Source organism: Oncorhynchus mykiss, chromosome 21, assembly GCF_013265735.2.
Source record: "Oncorhynchus mykiss isolate Arlee chromosome 21, USDA_OmykA_1.1, whole genome shotgun sequence".
Taxonomy (NCBI): domain Eukaryota; kingdom Metazoa; phylum Chordata; class Actinopteri; order Salmoniformes; family Salmonidae; genus Oncorhynchus; species Oncorhynchus mykiss.
In genome coordinates, this window is record NC_048585.1 from 62,951,786 (window position 1) to 62,976,511 (window position 24,726).

Sequence of the window (24,726 nt, forward strand, 5' to 3'; positions counted from 1 at the left end):
AATACTTCGTCCACATCACAAGATACCTTGGACAGAGGCACCCTCTATGTCACCACATGCGTCCTCCAATGCCTGGAAAAGCGGCATGCGGGCATAGGGTTGGCGATCATACACTTTCCAGCGCCGGGCTGAGAAGAATTCCTCTGTGGGATTTAGAAAAGGTGAATATGGGGGTAGGTACAAAACTACAAATTGTGGATGGGTGGCAAACCGGTTTTGGACCAGAACAGCCCGGTGAAAACTAACATTGTCCCATAAAACCACAAATCTAGCAGACTCCTGATCTGGATCAGGGACAAGCATTGTGTAAATTACACCAGAAAAGTGAGCATATGGCCGGTGTTGTACGGACCCAGTGTGGCGTTGTGATGGAGGACCCCGTTTTGAGTGATGGCAGCACATATAGTTACCCCCACGCTGTCCGGGGACATTGGTAAATGCCCTCTGTCCTATTACATTTCTTCTGCGGTGCCTGGTTTTGGTGAGGTTGAAGCCAACCTCATCCACATAAATAAATTCATGGTGAATTACATGGGCATCCAGCTCTAATACTCTCTGTAACAGACAAAAGGATATACAGATGAGTAAATATGGTCTGAAGTACTGGAAGTAGTTTTGCAAACATACCTCTACAAAGTCATATCGCATATTCTTGTTAGAGTTTCTCTCAAATGACACCTTGTGAAGTTGTCTCATCGTCACTCGGTGCCGTTGGAGGATGCGTTGTATGGTCGACAGGCTTACAGCATTGATGTTGTTAAGTATGGTGTCATTATTCAAGATATGCTCTCTAATCCTAATTGCATTGTTGGCCAAAACCACATTTATAATTGCAGTCTCTTGTACATCTGTAAACAAGCGTCCTCGTCCTCCATGATGTCTTTGCCTTTCCACTCTGTACAGAATTCAAACACAGTATGTGTTCAGCATAGGAACTGTAAACAATGTACAAAAACATGTAGTACAGCCTGATAACCAACCTCATTCATTCAATGCAGTGCAGTAAATGGATGGCTTAGGGTTACAAATGTTTATGCAATACTATGCAGTCATACGTATTTTACAGTACATAACTGTAATGCTAAAATAGTCATTAGATAATTGCATACCTGTTCTCATTTCTGAAGGGTCGAATTATGGACGCCACTATAAATCGACTCAAGTTGGGCTGGACTCTCAGTCCAGCCTCTCTCATGGTCAAACCGTGGTTGATCACATGATCAACCATTGTTGCCCTAATCTCATCAGAGATGGCTCTCCTTCCTTCTCTTCTTTGCCCTCGTCCTCTTCTTCCTCTTCCTCTCCCTCCTACTCCTCTTGCTCTCTGTCCATTGTTGGCATCCATTGTTCAAAACAGGTAATCTGACCTTTGACATATGTATAGGCCTATACTACAGTAAAGCAGTGATTGGTTGGTGATCAGTTAAGCTATTAGTGTTTGCACATGTGAGGAGTGTGTGTGTGTGACCTGGTGAATAAGTGTAGCATTTTGATTGGTTGTGTTTGGAAAAGGAAAGCAAGTCACTTCCTGTTAGATTTTTGTGTTTTAAGTAGAGAATTGTGTGTAGTGTCTTGAAAAAAGTTTTTATGCAATTGACAACTGAGTCAAAGGCTGGGAAATAGCTTCTGGTTTTGGATATTTCGTGTGTAGTTTTGCACTTTGAGTGAGAGGTTTCAAAAATCGTGTGACATTAAAAGATTTTGTGTGTAAGCAGTTGGAAAAAACTGTATTATTATTCTGGCTGAAGTAACTATAGCAGGAGTCAAATAAATGCTGTCCTCCCGACCTCTCCTCTGATTGGTTGATGCTTTCCACCTCTCCTCTACTTTGATAGGTTGATGTGGTTCCATTCAAGGAGGAGGGTGGTGACATGAGAGGAGGGTCCACAAGGCAAGCTGTTCTGTTATTTCATCAAGTTTGTTTGCAGAGTTTAACTCCATTAGGAAGGTGAACTAGAGACCAGCAACAACTGAATAACAGAACTTCCACAGCGCTGCCCGAGCCCTTCAGTTTCAGAACTTTTAGTTGCATCAAATTAGGAACTTTCACTCAAAACAGCAACGTGTTTCCTCATACACACACACACAGAAAGACAGAGACAGACAGAGAGAAGGGGACCAGACAGACTAACCCTCACCTTGTAGCCGGAAAGGTTGCGTCTTTCCCGGAGATGAAGATCCAGTTCGCTCCGCTAAACATCCCGCTGCGGAGGAGACTCCAGACAGCTGCTGTGCTGCAGTGGGTTTTCTCTTTCCTGGCGCTAGGTAAGCCTCTCTCTCGCTCTGTGTGTGTGTGTGTGTGTGTGTGTGTGTGTGTGTGTGTGTGTGTGTGTGTGTGTGTGTGTGTGTGTGTGTGTGTGTGTGTGACATAACATTTTTATTTGATTTGAAGGGTAAATCAATCCGTTTGTTGCTAAATAGAGTAAATAGTAACTCTGATTAGGCTAGAGAGACTATTTCTCAGCAAAAGTAGGTAACACAAAGGCTTGCACAAATTAATCAATATCTTTATTGACTGTCTGGTCTAATGTCAGTTTAGTGTCTGTCCCCATGACGATTAGACTGGTCCTAGGTTAGTGGTTAGGTTAGTGTCTAATGGTTCAGGTTTGGGCTGGGGTAGTGTGATCTGGTCCTAGATCAGTGGTTAGGGTTGTATAGTATAACGGAGTGATATGGTTCTGGATAATCTAGGAACACCTGCTCCACAGTTTGACTTGGCACTAATGGCGCCATGGAAGAGGTTCCTTTTTTGTGACGCTGCTGGTTAGTACGTTGTCAAGCGGGTGGTCACGTGTGTTTGTGAGCAGAGGACTGCTGGTGGGAGCCCAGTAAACGGGACAGTGGAGAAGCCAAGCAGTTAGCATTCTTCTATCCATTGTAACAGCTGGAGGGAGTTCAGATTCTATAGAGAGGATTCTAGACTTTCTGTGTTTTCTGGTCCATATGATTGGCTCTCTCTGGACTCCATGACCTCACAATGATCTGATCCATCTAACCCTTACCGTCTAACCCTTACCCTGACTCTGTCTCTGCTACGTCTCAACTGTGAAGCTGGGGTCACCTTGGTAGGAGTAAGGGACAGGGGTACTGTGTGTGTAGAGGGTAGTGGGTGAGAGTGCATGGCTGGCGTTCGCCCACTTGGCTCTGCTCACATACACACCACACACACACACACACACACACGCACACGCACACGCACACGCAGACATTTACTCTATGTTCTCCTTTACCAACCATGTGAAATTATTCTCCTCCTGCCAACTCCCCCTCCCCCAGAGAGCAACTGACCAGTGACATGTCTTCATGTCTTCCCTCTCTCCCACCCAGAGAGTAACTGACCAGTGACATGTCTCTCTCCCCCCCCCCCCCCCCCTCCCCCAGCCCAGTGCTGTCTAGCAGGCTATGTGTTGCTATGCGTCTCTGACTGGTGGGTTCTGGCTGCGCTGTATGCTGGTTGGCTGTATCTGGACAGGGACACACCCACCAGTGGGGGTCGGAGGTCAGAGTGGCTTCGGAACTGGAGCGTCTGGAAACACTTCAGAGACTACTTCCCTCTCAATGTAAGACTCTAAACTATAACCCTAACACTAACAGGGTTCCTACATGGGCCGTAACTCTTTCATTGTGTGCGACGCTCCCATTAATATCAATGAAACCTAGGTCTACTGCACACACCAATTTAAACACACACACCAATACACACAAATCAAATCAAATGTATTTATATAGCCCTTCGTACATCAGCTGATATCTCAAAGTGCTGTACAGAAACCCAGCCTAAAACCCCAAACAGCAAGCAATGCAGGTGTAGAAGCACAGTGGCTAGGAAAAACTCCTTAGAAAGGCCAAAACCTAGGAAGAAACCTAGAGAGGAACCAGGCTATGAGGGGTGGCCTCTTCTGGCTGTGCCGGGTGGAGATTATAACAGAACATGGCCAAGATGTTCTACTGTTCATAGATGACCAGCAGGGTCAAAAGATAATAATCACAGTAGTTGTCGAGGGTGCAACAAGTCAGCACCTCAGGAGTAAATGTCAGTTGGCTTTTCATAGCCGATCATTAAGAGTATCTCTACCACTCCTGCTGTCTCTAGAGAGTTGAAAACAGCAGGTCTGGGACAGGTAGCACGTCCGGTGAACAGCTCAGGATTCCATAGCCGCAGGCAGAACAGTTGAAACTGGAGCAGCAGCACGACCAGGTGGACTGGGGACAGCAAGGTGTCATCATGCCAGGTAGTCCTGAGGCATGGTCCTAGGGATCAGGTACTCTGAGGGAATGAAAGAAAGAGAGAATTAGAGAGAGCATACTTAAATTCACACAGGACACCGGATAAGACAGAAGTACTCCAGATATACTGACACTAGCCCCCCGACACAAACTACTGCAGCATAAATACTGGAGGCTGATACAGGAGGGGTCAGGAGACACTGTGGCCACGTCCGACGATACCCCCAGGCAGGGCCAAACAGGCAGGATATAACCCCACCCACTTTGCCAAAGCACTTTCTATCTATCCCTCTCTCTAGCTACCTATCTATCGCTCAATATTTTTCATTAAATTCAATGGGCTTTATTGGCATGGGAAACATATGTTAACATTGCCAAAGCAAGTGAAGGAGATAAACAAAAGTGAAATAAACAATTAAAATGGACAGTAAACATTACACTCACAAAGTTCCAAAATAATAAAGACATTACAAATGTATATACAGTATATAACTTCCGACTTCAACTGAACTGTATGTGGTGAGTGAGCCTTCAACCCTGGTTCTAACTACAGTACCTGTCCCCCCCCCCCCCAGCTCATAAAGACAGTGGATCTGGACCCTGGTTCTAACTACAGTACCTGTTCCCCCCCCCCCAGCTCATAAAGACAGTGGATCTGGACCCTGGTTCTAACTACAGTACCTGTTTCTCTCTCCCCCCCCCTCCCCAGCTCATAAAGATGGTGGATCTGGACCCTGGTTCTAACTACATCTTTGGGTTCCACCCCCATGGTGTTCTAGTGGCGGGGGGTTTTGGGAACTTCTGTACGGAGGCGTCAGGGTTCTCCTCGCTGTTCCCCGGGCTGACCCCCTACCTCCTGATGCTGCCATTCTGGTTCAGAGTACCCTTCTTTAGGGACTACATCATGTGTGGAGGTTGGTACCCTAACCTCTAACCCCTCACCCTAATACCCTTCTTTAGGTACTACATCATGTTTGGAGGTTAGTAATTCTGACCTCTAACCCCTAACCTCTGATGACTGATCCTGATCTTCAGGGACTACATCATGTGTGTAGGTTAGTAACCCTGAACTCTAACCCCTAACCTCTGACCCTGATATCCCACTTCAGGGACTACATCATGTGTGGAGGTTAGTAACCCTGAACTCTAACCCCTAACATCTGACCCTGATATCCCACTTCAGGGACGACATCATGTGTGGAGAAAAGGCTGAGTGGTTAGTATGTGTAGTGTGTTGTGTGTATACACACTGTATTTTCTCAGTCACAGGGTTGTCCAGTTGTGAAAGTTTCTGTTGAAATATCTGACAATGCTGACCAAGTAGGTAACACTGACACACACACACACACACACACACCTCTCCTCACCTCTCCCACTCCTCTGTCAGACAGACTTACTCAACTCTATTTCACAACAGGCAAGTGGCTGACTGTGTACATACAGTGTGTGAGCTCGCAAGTACTCATCATCCATCCATTCAACATCCTGAATACATGGCTCTCTCTGTGTCTACAGGGGAACATCTTGAATACATCTCTCTCTCTCTCTGTGTCTACAGGGGAACATCCTGAATACATGTCGCTCTCTCTGTGTCTACAGGGGAACATCCTGAATACATCTCTCTCTCTCTCTGTGTCTACAGGGGAACATCCTGAATACATGTCTCTCTCTCTGTGTCTACAGGGGAACATCCTGAATACATGTCTCTCTCTCTGTGTCTGCAGGGTCACCTTCAGAACATCCTGAATACATGTCTCTCTCTCTGTGTCTGCAGGGTCACCTTCAGAACATCCTGAATAGATGTCTCTCTGTGTCTACAGGGAAACATCCTGAATACATGTCTCTCTGTGTCTACAGGGGAACATCCTGAATACACGTCTCTCTCTCTGTGTCTACAGGGAAACATCCTGAATACATGTCTCTCTATCTCTGTGTCTACAGGGAAACATCCTGAATACATGTCTCTCTCTGTGTCTGCAGGGTCACCTTCCAAACATCCTGAATACATGTCTCTCTCTCTGTGTCTACAGGGGAACATCCTGAATACATGTCTCTCTCTCTGTGTCTACAGGGGAAATCCTAAATACATGTCTCTCTCTCTGTGTCTGCAGGGTCACCTTCAGGACATCCTGAATACATGTCTCTCTGTGTCTACAGGGGAACATCCTGAATACATGTCTCTCTCTCTGTGTCTACAGGGGAACATCCTGAATACATGTCTCTCTCTGTGTCTACAGGGGAACATCCTGAATACATGTCTCTCTCTCTGTGTCTACAGGGGAAATCCTAAATACATGTCTCTCTCTCCGTGTCTACAGGGAAACATCCTGAATAGATGTCTCTCTGTGTCTACAGGGACACATCCTGAAGAGATGTCTCTCTGTGTCTACAGGGAAACATCCTGAATGCATGTGTCTCTGTGTCTACAGGGAAACATCCTGAATACATGTCTCTCTGTGTCTACAGGAAAACATCCTGAATACATGTCTCTCTGTGTCAACAGGAAAACATCCTGAATACATGTATCTCTGTGTCAACAGGAAAACATCCTGAATACATGTCTCTCTGTGTCAACAGGGGAACATCCTGAATACATGTCTCTCTCTCTGTGTCTACAGGGAAACATCCTGAATACATGTCTCTCTGTGTCTACAGGGGAACATCCTGAATACATGTCTCTCTCTCTGTGTCTACAGGGAAACATCCTGAATACATGTCTCTCTGTGTCTACAGGGGAACATCCTGAATACATGTCTCTCTCTGTCTACAGGGTCACCTTCAGAACATCATGAATACATGTCTCTCTCTGTGTCTACAGGGGAACATCCTGAATACATGTCTCTCTCTCTGTGTCTACAGGGAAACATCCTGAATACATGTCTCTCTCTCTGTGTCTACAGGGAAACATCCTGAATACATGTCTCTCTCTCTGTGTCTACGGGGGAACATTCTGAATACATGTCTTTCTCTGTGTCTACAGGGGAACATCCTGAATACATGTCTCTCTCTCTGTGTCTACAGGGAAACATCCTGAATACATGTCTCCCGTTCTGTGTCTACAGGGGAACATCCTGAATACATGTCTCTCTCTCTGTGTCTACGGGGGAACATTCTGAATACATGTCTTTCTCTGTGTCTACAGGGGAACATCCTGAATACATGTCTCTCTCTCTGTGTCTACAGGGAAACATCCTGAATACATGTCTCCCTCTGTGTCTACAGGGAAACATCCTGAATACATGTCTCTCTTTCTGTGTCTGCAGGGTCACCTTCAGAACATCCTGAATACATGTCTCTCTCTCTGTGTCTACAGGGAAACATCTTGAATACATATCTCTCTGTGTCTACAGGGGAACATCCTGAATACATGTCTCTCTCTGTGTCTACAGGGAAACATCCTGAATACATGTTTCTCTCTGTGTCTACAGGGAAACATCCTGAATACATGTCTCTCTCTGTGTCTACAAGGTCACCTTCAGAACATCCTGAATACATGTCTCTCTCTCTCTCTCTGTCTACAGGGTCACCTTCAGAACATCCTGAATACATTTATCTCTCTGTGTTTCCAGGGGAACATCCTGAATATATCTCTCTCTCTCTCTCTGTCTACAGGGGAACATCCTGAATACATGTCTCTCTGTGTCTACAGGGGAACATCCTGAATACAAGTCTCTCTCTCTGTGTCTTCAGGGGAACATCCTGAATACATGTCTCTCTCTGTGTCTACAGTGTCACCTTCAAATCAAACTTTATTTGTCACATGCGCCGAATACAACAGAATACTGTGAAATGCTTACTTACAAGCCCTTAACTTGTTATGGCCGCAATCCCGATATCGGGATAAGTGTCGTCAACAACCGCTGAATAGCATAGCGCTACATTTAATAAATATTACTACAAATATTTATATTCATGAAATCACAAGTACAATATAGGAAAATACAGTTTAGCCTTTTGTTAATCTACCTGTCGTGTCCGATTTTGAAATTATGCTTTTCAGCGACGGCAATCCAAGCGTTTGTGTAAGTTTATCGATCGCATGACAAAACATTAAGTACACTTAGCATCAGGTAGCTTGGTCACGAAAATCAGAAAAGCAATCAAATTAATCGTTTACCTTTGATGATCTTTGGATGTTTTCACTCACGAGACTCCCAGTTACACAAACAAATGTTCCTTTTGTTCCATAAAGTTTATTTTTATATCCAAAATACCTCCGTTTGTTTGTTGTGTTATGTTCAGAAATCCACAGGAAAGAGCGGTCACGACAACGCAGATTAAAATTCCAAATAGTTTCCATAATGTCCACAGAAACATGTCAAACGTTTTTATAATCAATCCTCAGGTTGTTTTTAAAATATATAATCGATAATTTATAACCCGCAAATGTCTTTCACAGTAGGAGAGGGGAAAACAATGGCTGTCCAAATTCTGTTGCGCGAGCAAAACTCATGTGACCACTTGACGCGATGTTATCGTTCTGGCTCATTTTTCAAAATAAAAGCCTGAAACTATGTCTGAAGACTGACACCTTGAGGAAGCGATAGGAAAAGGAATCTGGTTCATATCCCTTTAAATCCAGCAAAGGGAGGCTATGGAACATGGAGTTTTCAAAATAGAAGCCCTGATTTTCAACAGGGTTTCACCTGCAATATCAATATTCCCCTGTCAATATTTTGACAGTTTTGGAAACTTTAGAGTTTTCTATCCAATACTAATAATAATATGCATATATTAGCAACCGAGACTGAGGAGCTGGCCGTTTACAATGGGCACCTTTTCATCCAAGCTACTCAATACTGCCCCTGCAGCCATAAAAAGTTAACCAACAATGCAGTTCAAGAAAGAGTTAAAAAAACATTTACCAAATAAACTATAGCAAAAAAAGAATAAGGTTAAGGGGGTTAAGGTGTTTGTGTGTTTGTGTGATGTGTGTATTATGTGTTCATGCCAGGTCTGGTATCCAGTGAGAAAGCCAGCCTGTCCTACCTGCTCTCAGCTCCTAGAGGAGGTAATGTGGCGGTGGTGGCTATAGGGGGCGCTCCAGAGGCTCTAGACGCCCGGCCAGGTGCTCTCACCCTTCAGATTCTACACCGCAAGGGATTCATCAAACTGGCACTAAAACACGGGTAGGCCTGAAGTACAGGTGGGTCTGAAACACTGGTAGGTCTGAAACACAGATAGGCATGAAAAACAGTTACGTTTGAACAGGGTTGGGGTCAAATTAATTTAAATTCCAGCGAGCAGTATGGTATGTAGTGGGCAGCCAGACGGGTCATTTTAGAGATTAGCGAAGGGACTTAATTCGGGGAGGAAACAGTTTAGAAAGAATACGCTTGTGTCCATACAAACCACCCTGAACATGCCAGTTCAGGGTCAGGCCTGATTCGTTTTGGGAAGGGATACTGTCTGGGAAGACCAAATAAAAGTAACCTGAATTGGTATTTCTGCTTCCTGAATTGACTGGAATTTAAATGTAGTTGACCCCAATCCTGGGTCTGAACACGGGTAGGTGGGAAGCACGTCTGAACGCGGGTAGGTGGGAAGCACGTCTGAACGCGGGTAGGTGGGAAGCACGTCTGAACGCGGGTAGGTGGGAAGCACGTCTGAACACGGGTAGGTGGGAAAAACAGGTAGATGTCAAACACGGGTAGGTCTGAAACACGGCTAGGTTTGAAACATCTGAAACACGTGTATTGGATATTGTAATTCAATATTACGTGTGGTGTGTTTAATGTTAATGTACTGTATGCGTGTGGTGTTCATTAAGGCCCAGCTGGTCCCAGTGTAATGTTAATATCCAGCTGGTCCCAGTGTAATGTTAATGCCCGGCTGGTCCCGGTGAAATGTTAATGCCCGGCTGGTCCCGGTGAAATGTTCATGACCGGCTGGTCCCGATGAAATGTTAATATCAAGCTGGTCCCAGTGTAATGTTAATGCCCGGCTGGTCCTGGTGTAACGTTAATGCCTGGCTGGTCCCAGTGTAATGTTAATATCCAGCTGGTCCCAGTGTAATGTTAATGCCCGGCTGGACCCGGTGCAATGTTAAAGCCCGGCTGGTCCCGGTGCAATGTTAATATCAAGCTGGTCTCTTAATACCCCGCTGGTCCCAGTGTAATGATAATACCCAGCTGGTTCCAGTGTAATTTTAATATCCAGCTGGTCCCAGTGTAATGTTAATAGCCAGCTGGTCCCAGTGTAATCTTAATACCCAGCTGGTCCCAGTGTAATGTGTATAGCCAGCTGGTCCCAGTGTAATGTTAATATCCAGCTGGTCCCAGTGTAATGTTAATATCCAGCTGGTCCCAGTGTAATTTTAATATCCAGCTGGTCCCAGTGTAATGTTAATGCCTGGCTGGTCCCTTAATACCCAGCTGGTCCCAGTGTAATGTTAATATCCAGCTGGTCCCAGTGTAATGTTATTGCCCGGCTGGTCCCTTAATACCCAGCTGGTCCCAGTGTCATGTTAACAGCCAGCTGGTCCCAGTGTCATGTTAATAGCCAGCTGGTCCCAGTGTCATGTTAATATCCAGCTGGTCCCAGTGTCATATTTAAACCCAGCTGGCCCCAATGTAATGTTAATACCGAGCTGGTCCCTTCATGCCCAGCTGGTCCCAGTGTAATTTTACTATCAAGCTGGTCTCTTAATACCCAGCTGGTCCCAGTGTCATGTTAATCCCCAGCTCTTCCCTTAATACCCAGCTGGTCCTAGTGTAATGTTAATACCCAGCTGGTCCTAGTGTAATGTTAATACCCAGCTGGTCCCAGTGTAATGTTAATACCCAGCTGGTCCCAGTGTCATGTTAATTCCCAGCTGGTCCCAGTGTAATGTTAATACCCAGCTGTTCCCAGTGTAATGTGTATAGCGAGCTGGTCCCAGTGTAATGTTAATACCCAGCTGATCCCAGTGTCATGTTAATATCCAGCTGGTCCCAGTGTAACGTTAATACCCAGCTGGTCCCAGTGTAATGTTAATATCCAGCTGGTCCCTTAATACCCAGCTAGTCCCAGTGTAATGTTAATGCCCAGCTGGTCCCAGTGTAATATTAATGCCCAGCTGGTCCCAGTGTAATATTAATGCCCAGCTGGTCCCAGTGTAATGTTAATGCCCAGCTGGTCCCAGTGTAATGTTAATACCCAGCTGGTCCCAGTGTAATATTAATGCCCAGCTGGTCCCAGTGTAATATTAATGCCCAGCTGGTCCCAGTGTAATGTTAATACCCAGCTGGTCCCAGTGTAATGTTAATACCCAGCTGGTCCCAGTGTAATGTTAATATCCAGATGGTCCCAGTGTAATGTTAATTCCAGCTGGTCTCAGTGTCATGTTAATACCCAGCTGGTCCCAGTGTAATGTTAATACCCAGCTGGTCCCAGTGTAATGTTAATATCCAGCTGGTCCCAGTGTAATGTTAATGCCCAGCTGGTCCCAGTGTAATGTTAATAGCCAGCTGGTCCCTTAATACCCAGCTGGTCCCAGTGTAGTGTTAATATCCAGCTGGTCAAGTGTAATGTTAATACCCAGCTGGTCCCTTAATATCCAGCTAGTCCCAGTGTAATGTCAATACCTAGCTGGTCCCAGTGTAATGTTATAACCCAGCTGGTCCCAGTGTAATGTTTACACTGGGACCAGCTGGGTATAATGTTAATACCCAGCTGGTCCTAGTGTAATGTTAATACCCAGCTGGTCCCTTAATATCCAGCTGGTCCCAGTGTAATGTCAATACCCAGCTGGTCCCAGTGTAATGTTAATAGCCAGCTGGTCCCAGTGTAATGTTAATACCCAGCTGGTCTAAGTGTAATGTTAATACCAATCTGGTCCCAGTGTAATGTTAATGCCCGGCTAGTCCCAGTCTAATGATTTATGCCTGGCTGGTCCCAGTGTAATGTTAATGCCCGGCTGGTCCCATTGTAATTTTAATATCCAGCTGGTCCCAGTGTAGTGTTAATACCCAGATGGTCCCAGTGTAATGTTAATACCCAGCTGGTCACAGTTGTAATGTTAATATCCAGCTGGTCCCAGTGTAATGTTAATATCCACACGACCATGCAATCTCCATAGACAAACATTGGCAGTAGAATGGCCCGTACTGAAGAGCTTAGTGACTTTCAATGTAGCACCGATGTAGGATGACAGTTTTTCAAATGTTTATCCTGCTAGAGCTTCCCCAGTCAACTGTAAATTATGTTATTGGTAAGTGGAAACATCTAGGGGCAACCATAGCCCATCCGCTGTGGTAGGCCACACATGCTCACCGAACTGGACTGCCGAGTGCTGACGTGCCTAGCGCTTAAGAATAGGCTTTCCTCCGTTGCAACCCTCACTACCTAGTTCCAAACTGCCTCTGGAAGCAACTTCAGCACAATAACTGTTCATCGGGAGCTTCATGAAATGGGTTTCCATGGCCAAGCAGTCGCACACAAACCTAAGATAACCATGCGCAATGCCAACCGTCGGCTGGAGTGGGGTAAAGCTCGCCAACATTGGACTCTGGAGCAGTGGAAACGCAGTCTCTGGAGTGATGAATCACGCTTCACCATCTAGCAGTCTGTCGGATGAATCTGGGTTTGGCGGATGCCAGGAGAACGCTACCTTCTCGAATGCATAGTGCCAACTGTAAAGTTTGGCGGAGAGGAATAATGGTCTGGGGCTGTTTTTCATGTTTCGGGGTAGAGCCCTTAGTTCCAGTCAAGGGAATTTACATTCTAGACGCCTCTGTGCTCCCAACTTTGTGGCAACAGTTTGGGGGAAGACCTTTTCCTGTTTCAGCATGACAATTCCCCTGTGCAGAAAGCAAGGTCCATACAGAACTGGTTTGTCGAGATTTGGATGCCGACTGCGAGCCGGCCTAATCGCCCAACATCAGTGCCGGACCTCACTAGTGCTCTTGTGGCTGAATGGAAGCAAGTTCCCGCAGCAGTGTTCCATCATCTAGTGTAAAGCCTTCCCAGAAGAGGGGATGCTGTTATAGCAGCAAACGGGGGACAACCTCTATATTAATGCCCATGATTTTGGAATGAGATGTTTGCCGAGCATGTATCCACATCCTTTTGGTCATATAGTTTATGTTACACCTTGGCAGCGTTATCAGAAAGCACAACATTTATTTTCACTGCTACACAGACGATAAACAACTTTTTAGCTGCACAGATAAATTATAAGACTGAATTAGTGATTTAATTACTTGAATGGCTCACTACTTCCTCCAGCTAAATCAAGTCAAGACAGAGGTACTTATTGTTGGACAAAAAGCACAGAGAGAGAATCTGGACATTTTTATTCACGGGCAATAAAGATAAAACACTAGGTAAAAAGCTGAGGTGTTATTTTAGATTCTGAACTCAATTTCGAATCACACATTAGGAATGTGACCAAAATAGCTTTTTACCACCTGAGGAACATTGCCAAGGTGATGCTGTTTCATTCTCAGGGTGATACAGAGAGACTCATTCATGCTTTTATTAAAAACAGGCTTGACTACTATAATGCTCTCCTGTCTGGTCTACCCAAGAGAGCCATTGGTCAACTGCAAAACATACAGAATGCTGCAGCACAGGTACTGACCATGACCAGATGGAGAGCACACATTACACCAGTTATACACCAGATAATTTCATTTTTTAAATATATTTGTTTATTTAACATTTATTTAACTAGGCAAATAAGTTAAGAACAAATTCTTATTTACGGCCTACACCGGCCAAACCTGGACAACGCTGGGCAATTGCACGCCGCCCTATGGGACTCCCAATCACTGCCGGTTGGCGCCAGAGGGGATGGCTGCCGTTTTACGTGATCCTAACCAACTGTGCTATTTTGAGTGTTTTTTGTAACATATTTTGTACATAATGTTTCTGCCACCATCTCTTATGACCGAAAAGAGCTTCTGATTATCAGAACAGCGATTACTCACCTCGAACTGGACAAAGAGTTTTTCTTTAATGAGTCTGACGCGAAGGATATATTGTTGTTCCCGGACCAGGCCCAAATCCCCGTCATTCACATGAAGAGGTGCCTTGTGGATGATCTGGATGCCTTGTGAGAATTTGTAGGTGAGTGGATAACCCGGCACTACCATCCGTCCTATTGGCCAACGTGCAATCACTGGAGAATAAACTGGATGAGCTCCAATGAAGACTATCCTACCAACGGGACATTAAAAACTGTAATATCTTATGTTTCACCGAGGCGTGGCTGAACGATGACATGGATAATACACAGTTGGCTGGGTTTTCTGTGCATCAGTAAATCAGAACAGTAAGACGAGGGGTGGTGGTATTTGTCAATAACAGCTGGTGGGCGATCTCAAGATACTGCTCGCCTGAGTATCTTATGATAAGCTGTAGACTACACTATCACACTATCCCTCATAGATATCATCCTAACCAACTTGCCCTCCAAATACACCTCTGCTGCTTTCAACCAAGATCTCAGCGAGCACTGCATTCGTAATGGGTCTGCGGTCAAACGACCTCATCACTGTCAAACGCTCCCTAAAACACTTCAGCAAACAGGCCTTTCTAATCGACCTGGCCTGGGAATCCTGGAAGGATATTGACCTCATCCCGTCAGTAGAGGATGCCTGGTTATTCTTTAAAAAGTGCCTTCCTCACCATCTTAAATAAGCATGCCCCATTCAAAAAATGTAGAACCAGGAACAGATACAGCCCTTGGTTCACTCCAGATCTGACTGCCCTTGACCAGCACAAAAACATCCTGTGGCATACTGCATTAGCATCGAATAACCCCCCTGATATGCAACTTTTCAGGGTTAGGAGTTAGGAGCCAATTATATATACAGGCAGTTAGGTAAGCTACGGCTAGCTTTTTCAATCAGAAATATGCATCCTGTACCACAAACTAAGAGCACCTCCACCCAGCTGCCCGCTGCACTGAAGCTAGGAAACACTGTCACCACCGATAAATCCACGATAATTGAGAATATAATAGTCATAATAATAATTTCTCTACATTGACCATGCTTTCCATCTGGCTACCCCTACCCCGGTCAACTGCCCTGCACCCCCCACAGCAACTCGCCCAAGCCTCCCCATTTCTCCTTCACCCAAATCCAGATAGCTGATGTTCTGAAAGAGCTGCAAAATCTGGACAACTACAAATCAGAAGGGCTAGACAATCTGGACCCTCTCTTTTTAAAATGATCTGCCGAAATTGTTGCAACTTCTATTACTAGCCTGTTCAACATCTTTCATATCGTCTGAGATTCCCAAAGATTGGAAAGCTGCCGCGGTCATCCCCCTCCTCAATGGGGGAGACACTAGACTCAAACTGCTACAGACCTATATCTATCCTACCCTGCCTTTCTAAGGTCTTCGAATGCCAAAATAACAAACAGATCACCGACCATTTCGAATCCCACCGTACCTTCTCCGATATGCAATCTGGTTTCCGAACTGGTCATGGGTGCACCTCAGCGTGCTTATATCATAACCACCATCGATAAGAGACATTACTGTGCAGCCGTATTCATCGACCTGGCCAAGGCTTTCGACTCTGTCAACCACCACATTCTTATCGGCAGACTCAACAGAATTGGTTTCTCAAATGACTGCCTCGCCTGATTCATCAACTACTTACTTCTCTGATAGAGTTCAGTGTGTCAAATCGGAGGGCCTGTTGTCCGGACCTCTGGCAGTCTCTATGGGGTTGCCACAGGGTTCAATTCTCGGGCCGACTCTCTTCTCTGTATACATCAATGATGTCGCTCTTGCTGCTTGTGATTCTCTGATCCACCTCTACGCAGATGACACCATTCTGTATTCTCCTGTCCCTTCTTTGGACACTGTGTTAACTAACCTCCAGACGAGCTTCAATGCCATACAACTCTCCTTTCATGACCTCCAACTGCTCTTAAATGCAAGTAAAACTAAATGCATGCTGTTCAGCCGATCGCTGCCTGCACCTGCCCGCCCATCCAGCATCACTACTCTGGACGGTTCTGACTTAGAATATGTGGACAACTACAAATACCTAGGTGTCTGGTTAGACTGTAATCTCTCCTTCCAGACTCACATCAAACATCTCCAATCCAAAATTCAATCTGGAATTGGCTTTCTATTTCGCAACAAAGCATCCTTAACTCATGCTGCCAAACATACCCTTGTAAAACTGACCATCCTACCGATCCTTGACTTCGGCGATGTCATTTACAAAATAGCCTCCAACACTCTACTCAACATATTGGATGCAGTCTATCATAGTGCCATCAATTTTGTCATCAAAGCCCCATACACTACCCACCACTGCGACCTGTATGTTCTCGTTGACTGGCCCTCGCTTCATACTCGTCTCCAAACCCACTGGCTCCAGGTCATCTACAAGTCTTTGCTAGGTAAAGCCCTGCCTTGTCTCAGCTCACTGGTCACCATAGCAGCACTCACCCATAGCACCCGCTCTAGCAGGTATATCTCACTGGTCACCCCCAAAGCCAATTCCTCCTTTGGCCGTCCTTTCGTTCTCTACTGCCAATGACTGGAACAAACTGCAAAAATCAGTGAAGCTGGAGACTCATATCTCCCTCACTAGCTTTAAGCACCAGCTGTCAGAGCAGCTCACAGATCACTGCACGTGTACATAGCCCATCTGTAAATAGCCCATCCCAACTACCTCATCCCCATACTGTATTTATTTATTATATCTTGCTCCTTTGCACCCCAGTATCTCTATTTGCACATTCATTTTCTGCACATCTATCACTCCAGTGTTTAATTGGTATATTGTAATTACTTCGCCACCATGGCCTATTTATTGCCTTACCTCCCTAATCTTTACCTAATTTGGACACACTGTATATAGACTTTTTCTATTGTATTATTTACCCTATGTTTGTTCATTCCATGTTTAACTCTGTGTTGTTGTATGTGTCGAACTGCTTTGCTTTATCTTGGCCAGGTTGCAGTTGCAAATGAGAACTGGTTATCAAGTAGCCTACCTGGTTAAATAAATAAAGATGAAATATATATATATATTTTTATCTACCAAGAAGGTTTTAATCTATATTTTTTGTAGACATCTATTTACCACCAGAAACTGTTTCTGGCACTAAGACTGCATTCAACGTAAGCAAACAAGAAAAAACTAATTCAGAAGTGGCGCTCCTAGGGATGCAAATTTAAATCAGTTTTACCTTTCTACCAGCGTGTAACATGTGCAACCAGACAACAACAAAAAACTTTAAACCACCTTAACTTCACAAAGCTCTCCCTCACCCTCCATTTGGCAAATTTGACCATAATGTTATCCTCAACTGATTCCTGCTTACAAGCAAAAACCTAAAGCAGGAAGTACCAGTGACTCGCTCAATACGGAAGTGGTCAGATGACATGGATGCTAAACTACAGGACTGTTTTGCTAGTACAGACTGAAATACAGTACCTGTCAAATGTCTGGACATAACTACTCATTTGAGGGTTTTTCTTTATTTTTACTATTTTCTACATTGTAGAATAATAGTGAAGACATCAAAAATATGAAATAACACATATGGAATCATACAGTAACCAAAAAAGTGTTAAACAAATCAAAATATATGATATATTTGAGATTCTTCAATGTAGCCACCTAAATGCGTGGACCAAATCGTTGTGTTGTGAAAGGGTAGGGTTAGTAAACAGAAGATATCCCTATTTGCTTTAAAGACCAAGTCCATATTATGGCAAAAAAGCTCTAATAAGCAAAGAGAAATGACAGTCCATTATGACATTGAGATATGAATGTCAGTCAATGTGGAACATTTCTTTGAGTGCAGTCGTAAAAACCATCAAGCGCTATGATGAAACTGAGACATGAAGGTCAGTCAATGTGTAAAATTTCAAGAACTTTGAAAGTTTCTTCAAGTTCAGTCACAAAAACCATCAAGCGCTATGATGAAACTGGCTCTCATGAGGACCGCCACAGGAAAGGAAGACCCAGAGTTACCTCTGCTGCAGGAAGACCCAGAGTTACCTCTGCTGCAGGAAGACCCAGAGTTACCTCTGCAGCAGGAAGACCGAGAGTTACCTCTGCTGCAGGAAGACCCAGAAAGACTCAGTTACCTCTGCTGCAGAGGATAAATTCATTAGATTTAAATGATTTAACTGATTTAACTGCACCTCAGATTGCATGTAACAGACACATCTCAACATCAACCCTTCATAGGAGACTGCGTGAATCAGGCCTTCATAGTCGAATTGCTGCAAATAAACCACTACTAAAGGACACCAGTAAGAAGAAGAGTCCTGTTTGGGCCAAGAAACACGAGCAATGGAAATTAGATCGGTGGAAATCTGTCCTTTTGGTCTGAGTCCAAATTTGAGATTTTTGGTTCCAAACCCGCCGCGTCTTTTTGAGACGCAGAGTAGGTGAACGGATGATCTCCGCATGTGTAGTTCCCACCGTGAAGCATGGAGGAGGAGTTGTGAGGGTGCTTTGCTTGTGACACCGTTGGTGATTTATTTAGAATTCACAGCACAATTAACCAGCATGGCTACCACAGCATTCTGCAGCGACACGCCATCCATCTGGTTTGAGCTTTGTGGGACTATCATTTATTTTTCAACAGGACAATGACCCAACACACCTCAAGGCTGTGTAAGGGCGAATTGACCAATAAGAGTGATGGAGTGCTGCATCAGATGACCTTGCCTCCACAATCACCCGACCTAAACCCAGTTGAGATGGTTTGATGAGTTGGACCGCAGAGTGAAGGAAAAGCAGCCAATAAAGCAAAAGTAACCTGTCTAAATGACTACTGCCCCGTATCACTCACCTCTGTCGCAATGAAGTCACTTGAAACCGTGGTCAATCAACACCATCATTCCAAAAACCCTAGACCCACTCCAATTCGCATACTGCCCCAACAGATCCACAGGTGACACAATCTGAAATGCACTCCACACTACCCTTTCCCACCTGGACAAAAGGAACACATATGTGAGAATACTGTTCATTTGGGTGGCGCAGCGTCCAAAGGCACTGCCTCTCAGTGCTAGAGGCGTCACTACAGACCCTGGTTCAATTTCAGGCTGTATCACAACCGGTCGTGATTGGGAGTCCCATAGGGCGGTGCACAATTGAACCAGCGTCGTTCGGGTTTTGCTGGGGTAGGCCGTCATTGTATATAAGAATTTGTTCTTAACTGACTTTTCTAGTTAAATAAAAATAGCATAGTGCTCACAAAGCTCATCACCAAGCTAAGGACCCTGGGACTAAACACCTTCACCTGGATCTTGGACTTCTTGACGGGCCACACCCAGGTGGTAAGGGTAGGCAACAACACATCTACCACGCTGATCCTCAACACCGGTGCCCTTCAAGGGTGTGTGCTTAGTCCCCTCCTGTACTCCCTGTTCACCCACAATTGCGTAGCCAAACACAAATCCAACACCCTCATCAAGTTTGTTGACGGCACAACGGCGGTAGGCCTGATCACGACAACGATGAGACAGCCTATAGGGAGGAGGTCAGAGACCTGGCAGTGTGGTGCCAGGACAACAACCTTTCTCTCAACGTGAGCAAGACAAAGGAGCTGATCGTGGACTACAGGAAAAGGAGGGCCGAAAATGACCAACAAACCATCATGGTCCAAACACACCAAGACAGTCGTGAGGGCACGATAACGCCTATTCAGGAGACTGAAAAGATTTGTTATGGGTCCCCAGTTCCTCAAAGTTCTACAGCTGCACCATTTGAGAGCATCCTGACCATTTGCATCACCGCCTGGTATGGCAACTGCTCGGCATCCGACCTCATAGCACTACAGAGGGTAGTGCGTACGGCCCAGTACATCACTGCCAAGATAATACATCCACTAAGCCTCCTGCCATCCAGGACCTCTATATTAGCCACTCAAGTCATAGACTATCTGCTATCGCGCGGTTCCAGAGCACCAAGTCTAGGTCCAAATAGCTTCTACCTCATAAGACTGCTGCTGAACAATTAATCAAATGGCCACCTGGACTATTTACATAGACCCCCCTTTGTTTTTACACTGCTGCTACTCGCTGCTTATTATCTATTCATGGTCACTTTACCCCTACCTACATGTACATATTACCTTAATAATTACCTCGACTAACCTGTATCCTGGCACATTGACTCAGCACCGGTACCCCCTGTATATAGCCTCGATATTGTCATTTTTACTGTGATATTTTATTTATTTTTAAGAGCTTGGAAGTAAGCATTTCACAGTACGTTCTACACAAGTTATATTTGGCGCAAGTGACAAATAAACATTTTATTTGATTTTTAAAGGCTCTGCACTGGCTGCCTGTTTAAGATTATTAAGATTATTCCATTGGTTTTTAAATCAATCCATGATTGTGCACCCCCAGACATGCTTTAAGTTATGTACCCAGTAGGTCCCTCAGGTCCTCTGGCCTTTTAACTATCCCAAAGCCTAGGACCAAGAGGCATGGAGAGACAGCCTTTAGCTACTATGCCCCCATCCTCTGCAATAGCCTGCCAGAGAACCTGAGGGGCCCTAACTGGGGACATTTTTAAAAGAGATCTTAAAACCTTTCTAGCTTTGATTTTCTAGCTTTGATTTTGACTTTTATTCATTCAGCTTTTATTGTTATTCTTTAGTTTTTTATCCTCATACGTTTGTTGTGTAGTATTGCATGTTTTTTTAATTTGTTTTTTCCTGTGAAGCGCATTGCGTTGAATCCATGCCTGAAATGTACTGTAGAAATAAAGCTAGATTTTATGTTAATGTACTGTATCTATAGGGCTCAGTTAGTACCTGTGTTCTCCTTTGGGGAGAATGAGCTCTTCGACCAGATGACCAACCCTACCGGCTCGCCGCTCCGTTGGCTACAGGACCACCTGCAAAGGCTCATGGGAGTGGCACTGCCGCTGTTCACCGGGAGAGGAGTGTTCCAGTACAGCTTTGGTCTACTGCCCTACAGACAGCCCATACACACTGTTGGTATGAGACACACACACACTTTCTCCCCTATCTCGCCAGTGAGTATTTGTATTTATTATGGATCCCCATTAGTTCCTGTCAAGGCAGCAGCTACTCTTCCTGGGGTTTATTATGGATCCCCATTAGTTCCTGTCAAGGCAGCAGCTACTCTTCCTGGGGTTTATTATGGATCCCCATTAGTTCCTGTCAAGGCAGCAGCTACTCTTCCTGGGGTTTATTATGGATCCCCGTTAGATCCTGCCAAGGCAGCAGCTACTCTTTCTGGGGTTTATTATGGATCCCCATTAGTTCCTGCCAAGGCAGCAGCTACTCTTCCTGGGGTTTATTATGGATCCCCATTAGTTCCTGCCAAGGCAGCAGCTACTCTTCCTGGGGTTTATTATGGATCCCCATTAGTTCCTGTCAAGGCAGCAGCTACTCTTTCTGGGGTTTATTATGGATCCCCATTATTTCCTGCCAAGGCAGCAGCTACTCTTCCTGGGGTTTATTATGGATCCCCACTAGTTCCTGCCAAGGCAGCAGCTACTCTTCCTGGGGTTTATTATGGATCTCCGTTAGTTCCTGCCAAGGCAGCAGCTACTCTTCCTGGGGTTTATTATGGATCCCCGTTAGTTCCTGCCAAGGCAGCAGCTACTCTTCCTGGGGTTTATTATGGATCCCCATTAGTTCCTGCCAAGGCAGCAGCTACTCTTCCTGGGGTTTATTATGGATCCCCATTAGTTCCTGCCAAGGCAGCAGCTACTCTTCCTGGGGTTTATTATGGATCCCCATTAGTTCCTGCCAAGGCAGCAGCTACTCTTCCTGGGGTTTATTATGGATCCCCATTAGTTCCTGCCAAGGCAGCAGCTACTCTTCCTGGGGTTTATTATGGATCCCCATTAGTTCCTGCCAAGGCAGCAGCTACTCTTCCTGGGGTTTATTATGGATCCCCATTAGTTCCTGTCAAGGCAGCAGCTACTCTTCCTGGGGTTTATTATGGATCCCCACTAGTTCCTGCCAAGGCAGCAGCTACTCTTCCTGGGGTTTATTATGGATCCCCGTTAGTTCCTGCCAAGGCAGCAGCTACTCTTCCTGGGGTTTATTATGGATCCCCATTAGTTCCTGCCAAGGCAGCAGCTACTCTTCCTGGGGTTTATTATGGATCCCCATTAGTTCCTGTCAAGGCAGCAGCTACTCTTCCTGGGGTTTATTATGGATCCCCACTAGTTCCTGCCAAGGCAGCAGCTACTCTTCCTGGGGTTTATTATGGATCCCCGTTAGTTCCTGCCAAGGCAGCAGCTACTCTTCCTGGGGTTTATTATGGATCCCCGTTAGATCCTGCCAAGGCAGCAGCTACTCTTCCTGGGGTTTATTATGGATCCCCATTAGTTCCTGCCAAGGCAGCAGCTACTCTTCCTGGGGTTTATTATGGATCCCCATTAGTTCCTGCCAAGGCAGCAGCTACTCTTCCTGGTGTTTATTATGGATCCCCATTAGGTCCTGCCAAGGCAGCAGCTACTCTTCCTGGGGTTTATTATGGACCCCCATTAGTTCCTGCCAGGGCAGCAGCTACTCTTCTTGGGGTCCAAAAATATTAAAGCACTTATATTACATATAAAACTAAATATAAAACTGTACATCATATAAAATTATTACACCACTACATATCTACAATACAAAATGTTTAATACCACCACATAACAATATCACAATGTATGCATGTGTCTGTGCCATTGTGATTCTCTTCACAGTCCCCGTTGTTCCATTATGTGTATTTTTACCAGTTTTTTTTTAAAATCTGATACTCCTAGAGTTTATGTAGTCATGGCTCTATGTAGCACTGTGTACCTCCCATAGTCTGTTCTGGACTTGAGGACTGTGAAGAGACTTCTGGTGGCTTGTCTTGTGGGGTAGGCATGGGTGTCCGAGATGTGTGCAAGTATTTTAAACAGACAGCTCGGTACATTCAGCTTGTCAACACCTCTTGCAAAAACAAGTAGTGATGAAGTTGATTTCTCCTCCTCTTTGAGCCATGAGAGATTGACATGCATGTCATTAACGTTAGCTCTCCGTTTGCTTTTAAAGGCCAGCATTGCTGCCCTGTTCTGAGTCCATCTTTGTGGCACCTGACCATCCCAGTGGGTTATAGAGAGAGAAATATGGATGAAACCTCTTCCTCTCTACCCCCTCCCTCTCTCTCCAGTGGGTAGGCCTATTCCAGTGGTCCAGACCCCCCCCCCCTCTCTCTCTCTCCAGTGGGTAGGCCTATTCCAGTGGTCCAGACCTCCCCCCCCCCCTCTCTCTCTCTCTCTCTCTCTCCAGTGGGTAGGCCTATTCCAGTGGTCCAGACCCCCCCCCCCTTCTCTCTCTCTCCAGTGGGTAGGCCTATTCCAGTGGTCCAGACCCCCCCCCCCCCCTCTCTCTCTCCAGTGGGTAGGCCTATTCCAGTGGTCCAGACCCCCCCCCCCCTCTCTCTCCAGTGGGTAGGCCTATTCCAGTGGTCCAGACACCCCCCCCCTCTCTCTCTCTCCAGTGGGTAGGCCTATTCAGTGGTCCAGACCCCCCTCTCTCTCTCTCTCTCTCTCCAGTGGGTAGGCCTATTCCAGTGGTCCAGACCCCCCCCCCCCTCTCATCTCTCTCTCTCTCCAGTGGGTAGGCCTATTCCAGTGGTCCAGACCCCCTCTCATCTCTCTCTCTCTCTCTCTCCAGTGGGTAGGCCTATTCCAGTGATCCAGACCCCCCCCCCTCTCTCTCTCTCTCTCCAGTGGGTAGGCCTATTCCAGTGGTCCAGACCCCCTCTCCCACTAAGGATGATATAGACGGTCTCCATTCTCTCTACCTGGAGGGCCTCACTACGGTGTTTGAAGACAACAAGGAGAACTACGGCATTGCACCAGACAAACACCTCCACTTCATCTAGACACACATCTGTGTGAAGAGTTGTTCACACGTATAATCAGAAAAAAAATAAGATTTACAGATTAACCCAAAGATGCTGCAACACCTTCTAGGTCAGAGTTCTAGCTTTTTTTTCTACTGTTATTGACTTGTTTATTGTTTACTCCATGTGTAACTCTGTGTTGTTGTCTGTTCACACTGCTATACTTTATCTTGGCCAGGTCGCAGTTGTAAATGAGGACTTGTTCTCAACTAGCCTACCTGGTTAAATAAAGGTGAAATAAAATGTTTAAAAATAGCTGGAGGTTAGGGTTCTGTAGAGTTTTATAAAACATCACAATACATTGCAGAGCGTTCAATTTGCCTGCTGTGGGGCAAGGAGACCCTCAGCTCTGCTAAAACCATTGACAACTGCGTGCCATTTTCAAGGAATTGTTAAATAAATGTTGTAATATCAGCATCTCTTGAAGAGCTTAGTCAGAACAACAAATGTCAGATTATTCCATGCAAAACGATTGCACACATGTAGCTCTATCATCAGAGTTATACAGCAAGTAACTGCATGCTTTCATGATCAGTAAACATCAATGATCATGTAATTTCAGATACGGGAGGGTAGCCTATCTATGTCTCAATATTGGCATCCGTTTATTGGATATTTGAGTGATATGAAATACACTGAACAAAAATATCA

General features: G+C 45.3%; 1 protein-coding gene across 1 annotated transcript; it reads left to right on the forward strand.

Annotated features, from left to right (window-relative positions):
• Nucleotides 1-1,905: 1,905 nt before the first annotated feature.
• Nucleotides 1,906-24,330, forward strand: mogat3a (monoacylglycerol O-acyltransferase 3a). Its single transcript, XM_036958391.1, has 6 exons — nt 1,906-2,265; nt 3,382-3,560; nt 4,937-5,141; nt 9,182-9,356; nt 20,956-21,155; nt 23,900-24,330. The coding sequence occupies exons 1-6, from the start codon at nt 2,172-2,174 to the stop codon at nt 24,052-24,054; spliced, it is 1,008 nt and encodes a 335-aa protein (XP_036814286.1). The 5' UTR covers nt 1,906-2,171; the 3' UTR covers nt 24,055-24,330.
• Nucleotides 24,331-24,726: the final 396 nt, after the last annotated feature.